Below are 8,496 nucleotides of genomic sequence, written 5' to 3'. Positions count from 1 at the left end.
CATTGGTACTAAGATTAAATAATTCCTCTCAATCCCTGATATTTATCCCTCCGATATATTTATAAAGAGCAATCATATCTCCCCTCACCCTTATTTTGGTTAGGCTAAACAAGCCAAGCTCTTTCAGTCTCCTTTCACAAGACAGGTTTTCCATTCCTCAGATCATCCTAGTAGCCCTTCTCTGAACCTGTTCTAGTTTGATTTCATCCTTCTTAAACATGAGAGACCAGAACTGCACACAATATTCCAGATGAGGTCTCACCAGTGCCTTGTATAACGGCACTAACGCCTCCTTATCTTTGCTGGAAATACCTCGCCTGATGCAGATGGCTACGCAGATGGTGTCGGAGAGAAGGGTTTGGATTCTTTGACCATGGGATGGTCTTCCAAGAAGAAGGAGTGCTAGGCAGAGACGGGCTCCACCTCACGAAGAGAGGGAAGAGCATCTTTGCAAGCAGGCTGGCTAACCTAGTGAGGAGAGCTTTAAACTAGGTCCACCGGGGGAAGGAGACCAAAGCCCCGAGGTAAGTGGGGAAGTGGGATATCGGGAGAAAGCACAAGTAGGTGAGTGCAAGAGGGGAGGGCTCCTGCCTGATACTGGGACACCAGGACGATCAGTGAGTTATCTAACATGCCTATACACAAATGCAAGAAGCCTGGGGAACAAGCAGGGAGAACTAGAAGTCCTGGCACAGTCAAGGAATTATGATGTAATTGGAATAACAGAGACTTGGTGGGATAACTCACATGACTGGAGTACTGTCATGGATGGATATAAACTGTTCAGGAAGGATAAGCAGGGCAGAAAAGGTGGGGGAGTTGCGTTGTATGTAAGAGAGCAGTATGACTGCTCAGAGCTCGAGTATAAAACTGCAGAAAAACCTGAGAGTCTCTGGATTAAATTTAGAAGTATGAACAACAAGGGTAATGTCGTGGTGGGAGTCTGCTACAGACCACCAGACCAGGGGGATGAGGTGGACAAGGCTTTCTTCCAGCAACTAACAGAAGTTGCTAGATCACAGGCCCTGGTTCCCATGGGTGACTTTAATCACCCCGATATCTGCTGGGAGAGCAATACAGCAGTGCACAGACAATCCAGGAAGTTTCTGGAAAGTGTAGGGGACAATTTCCTGGTGCAAGTGCTGGAGGAACCAATTAGGGGAAAAGCTCTTCTTGACCTGCTGCTCACAAACAGGGAAGAAATAGTAGAGGAAGCAATAGTGGATGGGAACCTGGGAGGCAGTGACCATGAGATGGTTGAGTTCAGGATCCTGACACAAGGAAGAAAGGAGAGCAGTAGAACAGAGACCCTGGACTTCGGAAAAGCAGACTTCGACTCCCTCAGGGAACTGATGGGCAAGGTCCCCTGGGAGAATAACATGACGGGGAAAGGAGTCGAGGAAAGCTGGCTGTATTTTAAAGAATCCTTATTGAGGTTGCAGGAACAAACCATCCCGATGTGTAGGAAGAAAAGTAAATATGGCAGGCGACCAGCTTGGCTTAACAGTGAAATCCTTGCTCGTCTTAAACACAAAAAAACAGTTTACAAGAAGTGGAAGATTGGACAAATAACCAGGGAGGAGTATAAAAGTATTGCTCAGGCATGCAGGACTGAAATTAGGAAGGCCAAATCACACTTGGAGTTGCAGCTAGCCGGAGATGTTAGGAGTAACAAGAAGGGTTTCTTCAGGTATGTTAGCAAAAAGAAGAAAGTCAAGGAAAGTGTGGGCCCCTTGATGAATGAGGGAGGGAACCTAGTGACAGAGGATGTGGAGAAAGCTAGTGTACTCAATGCTTTTTTTGCCTCTGTCTTCACAGACAAGGTCAGCTCCCAGACAGCTGCACTCTGCAGCACGGTATGGGGAGGAGGTGACCAGCTCTCTGTGGAGAAAGAAGTAGTTTGGGGCTATTTAGGAAAGGTGGACGAGCACAAGTCTATGGGGCCGGATGCGCTGCATCCGAGGGTGCTAAAGGAGTTGGCTGATGAGATTGCAGAGCCATTGGCCATTATCTTTGAAAAATCATGGCAAGCGAGGGAGGTCCCGAATGACTGGAAAAAGGCTAATGTAGTGCCCATCTTTAAAAAAGGGAAGAAGGAAGATCCAGGGAACTACAGGCCAGTCAGTCTCACCTCAGTCCCTGGAAAAATCATGGAACAGGTCCTCAAGGAATCAATCTTGAACCACTTAAAGGAGGGGAAAGTGATCAGGAACAGTCAGCATGGATTCACCAAGGGCAAGTCATGCCTGACTAACCTAATTGCCTTCTATGATGAGATAACCGGCTCTGTGGATGAGGGGAAAGCAGTGGATGTGCTATTTCTGGACTTTAGCAAAGCTTTTGATACAGTCTCCCACACTATTCTTGCCAGCAAGTTAAAGAAGTCTGGGCTGGATGAATGGACGGTAAGGTGGATAGAAAACTGGCTAGATGGTCGGGCTCAACGGGTAGTGATCAATGGTTCCATGTCTAGTTGGCAGCCGGTATCAAGTGGAGTGCCCCAGGGGTCGGTGCTGGGGCCGGTTTTATTCAATATCTTCATTAACGATCTGGAGGATGGTGTGGACTGCACCCTTAGCAAGTTTGCAGATGACACTGAACGGGGAGGAGTGGTTGATACGCTGGAGGGTAGGGATAGGATATAGAGGGACATAGACAAATTAGAGGATTGGGCCAAAAGAAATATGATGAGGTTCAACAAGGACAAGTGCAGAGTCCTGCACTTAGGGCGGAAGAATCCCATTCACTGCTACAGACTAGGGACCGAATGGCTGGGCAGCAGTTCTGCAGAAAAGGACCTAGGGGTTACGGTGGACGAAAAGCTGAATATGAGTCAACAGTGTGCCCTTGTTGCCAAGAAGGCTAATGGCATTTTGGGTTGTATAAGTAGGGGCATTTCCAGCAGATCGAGGGATGTGATCATTCCCCTCTACTCAGCACTGGTGAGGCCTCATTTGGAGTACTGTGTCCAGTTTTGGGCCCCACACTACAGGAAGGATGTGGACAAATTGGAGAGAGTCCAGCGTAGGGCAACGAAAATGATTAGGGGGCTGGAGCACATGACTTATGAGGAGAGGCTGAGGGAACTGGGATTGTTTAGTCTGCAGAAGAGAAGAATGAGGGGGGATTTGATAGCTGCTATCTGAAAGGGGGTTCCAAAGAGGATGGATCTAGACTGTTCTCAGTGGTAGAAGATGACAGAACAAGGAGTAATGGTCTCAAGTTGCAGAGGGGGAGGTTTAGGTTGGACATTAGGAAAAGCTTTTTCACTAGTAGGGTGGTGAAGAACTGGAATGGGTTACCTAGGGAGGTAGTGGAATCTCCTTCCTTAGAGGTTTTTAAGGTCAGGCTTGACAGAGCCCTGGCTGGGATGATTTAGTTGGGTTTGGTCCTGCTTTGAGCAGGGGGTTGGACTAGATGACCTCCTGAGGTCCCTTCCAACTCTGAGATTCTATGATTCTATGATCCCAAGAATGCATTAGCTTTTTTCACAGCCATATCACATTGGCGGCACATAGTCATCCTGTGATCAACCAATACTCCGAGGTCCTTCTCCTTCTCTGTTACTTCCAACTGATGTGTCCCAAATTTATAACCAAAATTCTTGTTATTAATCCCTAAATGCATGACCTTGCACTTTTCACTATTAAATTTCATCCTATTACTCGGATCACTTTTTTTTCCATTCTTAAAAATAGGAACTATGTTAGCAATTCTCCAGTCGTACGGTAGAACCCCTGAGTTTACTGATTCATTAAAGATTCTTGCTAATGGGCTTGAAGATTATCTGGGCCCCCCGATTTAGTCCTATTAAGCTGTTTGAGTTTGGCTTCTACCTCTGATGTGGTAATATCTACCTCCGTATCCTCATTCCCATTTGTCATCCTACCATTATCCCTAAGCTCCTCGTTAGCCTCATTAAAGACTGAGGCAAATATTTGTTTAGATATTGGGCCATGCCTAGATTATTCTTAACCTCCACTCCATCCTCAGTATTTAACGGTCCCACTTCTTCTTTCTTTGTTTTCTTCTTTGTATGGCTATAAACCTTTTACTATTGGTTTTAATTCCCTTTGAAAGGTCCAACTCTACATGGCTTTTGGCCTTTCTCACTTTATCCCTACATGTTCTGACCTCAATAAGGTAGTTTTCCTTGTTAATCACTCCCATCTTCCACTACTTGTAGGCTTTCTGCTTTTTCTTAATCACCTCTCTGAGATGCTTGCTCATCCAGCTTGGTCTACAACTCCTGCCTCTGATTTTTCCCCCTTTCTTGGGATTCAGGCTTCTGATAGTTTCTGCAACTTTGACTTGAAGTAATTCCAGGCCTCCTCCACCTTTAGATCCACAAGTTCTTCAGTCCAATCCAATTCCCTAACTAATTTCCTTAATTCTTTAACGTTAGCCCTTTTGAAATCAAAAACACTAGTCACAGATCTATTTTTGTTTATCCTTCCATCTAGTTTGAACTGTATTAGCTCATGATTACTCAAACCAAGGTTGTCCCCTACAACCATTTCTTCTTTGAGGTCCTCACCAAAACCAAATCTAAAATGGCATCCCCCCTCGTTGGTTCTTTAACTACTTGGTGAAGGAATCCATCAGCTATCACATCCAGGAAAATCTGAGCCCTATTATTATTACTAGCACTTGTCCTGCAGTCTATATCTGGGAAGTTAAAGTCTCCATCATCACACAATTCTCATTAGTGTTTACTTCCTTTAAAACATTAAAGAGGTCTCTATCCATATCCAGATCGGATCCCAGCAGTCTGTAGCACACCCCAAACACTCTCTCAGGGGAGGCTCTAGTAGCTTTCTTCCCCAATGTGATTTTTGCCCAGACAGACTCTGTCTTTTCCATTCCATCACTTCTTATTTCTTTACAGTCAACCTCATCACTGATATACAATGCTGCTCCACCTTACTCCCTTAGGCTCCTTTGCAAACCCCAGCCTTCATTTTCTGAAATTCCAGAGAAGCCCAGCTAAGTTAATAAGACAGACACAAGGCCAGGATTACAAAGGGGTTTAGGTACCTAAAGCTGGAGATAGATGCCAAATGGGATTTACAGTAGCACCTAAGACGGTTAGGTGCCTAAATCCCATTGAATATCCATGGGATTTAGCCACCTAAATTTAGCTTTGATCAATCCCAGTAGGTACCTGTCTCCATCTTTAGGTGCCCAAACCCCTTTGGAATCCTGGCCCACAGATAACACAGAAACCGGGCTGGAGACAGGGCACCCGGTAGGCTATTCAGGGGATGAGACTAGAGGATCATAATGCTCCATTTTGGCTTGAAATTCCATGAATTCACACCATTTTGCCTCTGGAGTTCTGCTTCTGAGCTGTGCAGGGCTCAGGGGTGATTCCTGCAAGACTTAGAAAAAAGACAAGGAGAGACAGCCTTCTCTGTCAGTCCTTTAATGTCAGCGAAGCGCAAAGTCAGCTACACACAGCTCAGCTGCAGAGAGCAACAGGTTTCAGTCAAATTCTGTCCATTCATTCTCAGAGTGAGGGGTGAATGTGCTCTTATGTAGCTGCGTCATTGGCTTCTGGATGCTTCTGTGGTAGGGACAATGGAGAAATAATGACCAAGGAATCCAGGTGTTGGAGGATCAAATGCATCACAAGTTGGGGCAAAAATCTGCAATGACCAGTACAGAAAGTTCAATATTTCAATGAAATATATTTGGGGATTAATAATATAGAGCTAATGTAAGACCCTAAACATAAACTGCAATTTGAATTCTTTAAGGCTTTTACTATCACTTAGGGCACACATCTAAATCCAGTCAGAAAAAAAATAAGTGCAAAAGTTTGAGTTTGCATCAGAAACTCTAAATCAGAAAAGTTTTCAGGATTTGGCAACCAAAAACTAATTTATTTTCAGCTAAAACCTGCTATAAATTGAAAATGTTAAGCAGAAAATGAAAGAAAAATGGGGGGTTCAATTTCAAAAAAAGAAGAAATGAACAAAAGTTTTCTTTTCAAGAACAGCAGACGCTTTCGTGGGACATTTTCTGCTCAGCTGAAAATCCCATTTTTTAAAAATAAGTGGCCAGACCATCTCTGACCACCTCTAACTGGAAACTGAGCTTTAAACAATGATGGGAAACATTAATGTCTTTAATAATGCCACAATTTCAAACCCTTTTGCTCTATTGGAACCGTGTTTATTTCTGTTTCAAAGGAAGGTAAAAACTGAACAAGCAGCAAAGCCCATAAATTGTGTTTTGTACACACTAGCACCTCGAACTCAGAATCAGAGTCAAACCAACCACCTAAAGGCCGTCTATCTTGATCCTGCCCAAGGACATAGAGAAGGTCAATTGGACAGAACGTAGATCTCCTGCTCTAGCCCCATCTCCTCTGTCTCATACTGCTGCCAGCTGAACGCCAATGCTGTACACAGGTGTTCAGAGCAGACACATAGTCAAACTCCTCCCTAACCGAGACACAAGTATGGCTGTTGTTTGCCCCCCGCTGCACCTACTGGGAGGTTGTCCCAGACTCTCCCTCCTCTGGTGGGAACAAACCTGCTTCCACCTCCAGCCCAAATTGACTCCTGGCCAGTTTATCCCCATTTGTTCCTGGGCCAGTGTAACACAGATCTTTGGTGGGTGAGATCGAACCTGGGGCCTCTGAAGCTTAGTGCATGAGCCACTCCTGCATGAGCTAAAAGCCATGTGCCTGTTAGCTCAGACTGTAGAGTAGACTCAATGATCTCTCTCTGAGTGGTCTCAGTGCCAATAGATGGGACAGAACACCCCACCCAGGGGTTGTGTGGGTTACACCAGCATTATCCTTTAGCATCAGTAGCTCTTCTCCCTGCCTGGTGTTTCCCCCCCCCACCCGATCTATGTGTAGGGAGCGATCACATCCCCTCTCTGCCAGCGTTTTGCTTGGCTAAACAGGCCAAATCCTCTCAGGCTCTGTCTACACTACAAGCTAGGGCTACAATTGACACTCATCTGAACGCGGGGGGCTCCCCGGCTCTCCACTGGCACAATAGGATGGCCACTGGTCCTAAGATTGTTGGGCTTTGGGTTGTAATTCATTCCATATTTATGCTACATTTTATCAAGCCACATCTCAGAGCAGATTGCCAAGTTAGTGGGAACAGACACCATCCATTGACCACAAGGGAGGTGTGGCAATTGACACTGGGGGCACAATCTAGCTCATTAGTGGTGTGATTGTCAGAGGTGACCTAACCCTTGTCTGTGTCCTTCCCCCCACTTCCCCTCACCGCCGCCAGGCAGCCAGGACATCCTAAGGAGGAAAATGTCCAACCAAACCAGCATGACCGAGTTCCTTCTCCTGGGATTCTCTGAGGTTCGGGAGCTGCAGATTTTACACTTCCTGCTGTTTCTAGGGATTTACCTGGTTGCCCTGACAGGGAATCTCTTTGTTATCACCCTTGTAGTGCTCGACCCCCACCTTCACACCCCCATGTACTTCTTCCTGATGAATCTGTCCATCCTAGACCTCGGCTCCATCTCCCTCACTGTCCCCAAGTCCATGGCCAATTCTCTGTTGAACACCAGGTCGATTTCTTATGTTGGATGTGTCACCCAAGTCTTTCTCTTCATCTTCTTCACTGCGGTTGACTTTGGTTTTCTCACCATCATGGCCTACGACCGATACATCGCCATCTGCAAGCCGCTGCACTACGAGACTATAATGAACAGGAGAGCTTGTGTCCAAATGGCAGCCAGTGCCTGGATCACTGGAGTTCTCCTTTCTACACTGCACACTGGGAACACGTTTGCAATAACTTTCTGTGGCGGCAACACGGTGGGTCAGTTCTACTGTGAAATCCCCCAGCTCCTCAAGCTCGCCTGCTCCGACCTGTACCTTGGTGAAGCTGGGGTTATATCCTTTAATGTATTCTTAGGCATAAGCTGCTTTGGTTTTATAATTGTGTCGTATGTTCAGATCTTCAAAACGGTGCTGAGAATCCCCTCTGGGCAAGGCCGGCATAAAGCCTTCTCCACCTGCCTCCCTCACCTCACTGTAGTCTCCTTGTTACTTTGTACTTCTGTTTTTGCTTACATGAACCCTGCCTCCAGTTCTCCATCAGGGCAGGCTCTCGTGGTGGGTGTACTTTATTCCGTGGTGCCTCCAATGATGAATCCCATCATTTACAGTGTGAGGAACAAGGCAATCAAAGGTGCCTTGAAGAAACTGACTGGGTGGAGATTATTCACCAAGAACACGTCTGGCTTTCTCCCATGACCATGGTTTCATTCTGTGTTTCCTTAAAGATATAATCAAATGATGACATTGTTGTCTCCATAGGAAGGTGATGTGCAATCTTTTCTATACAAAATGCTGTGTTTACTCTGGGAATAATCTAGACTAAAGTCACTGAAGTCAGTGGAGTTACTCCCTTTACGCCACTGTAAATTAGATAAGAATTGATTGATCAATCCATCTATAAATGGTAAAAGAAACAACCCACCTTTGTTAACAGAGTTAAGGCTGCCCAG

The 8,496-nt window shown here is 45.7% G+C and overlaps 1 protein-coding gene across 1 annotated transcript; it reads left to right on the top strand.

Annotated features, from left to right (window-relative positions):
- Nucleotides 1-7,288: 7,288 nt before the first annotated feature.
- On the top strand, nucleotides 7,289-8,242 carry LOC120380068 (olfactory receptor 14A16-like). The gene has a single exon (XM_039497570.1). The coding sequence runs from the start codon at nucleotides 7,289-7,291 to the stop codon at nucleotides 8,240-8,242; it is 954 nt and encodes a 317-aa protein (XP_039353504.1).
- The last annotated feature ends 254 nt before the right edge of the window (nucleotides 8,243-8,496 follow it).

This window comes from Mauremys reevesii, linkage group 13, assembly GCF_016161935.1.
Source record: "Mauremys reevesii isolate NIE-2019 linkage group 13, ASM1616193v1, whole genome shotgun sequence".
Taxonomy (NCBI): domain Eukaryota; kingdom Metazoa; phylum Chordata; order Testudines; family Geoemydidae; genus Mauremys; species Mauremys reevesii.
The sequence above is the reverse complement of the archived record's forward strand: the minus strand, read 5'-3'. Positions and strand labels throughout refer to the sequence as shown.

Bases quoted from the DNA above. Each gene is read 5' to 3' on its own strand.
- LOC120380068 (XM_039497570.1), top strand. From the start codon at position 7,289: ATGTCCAACCAAACCAGCATGACCGAGTTCCTTCTCCTGGGATTCTCT.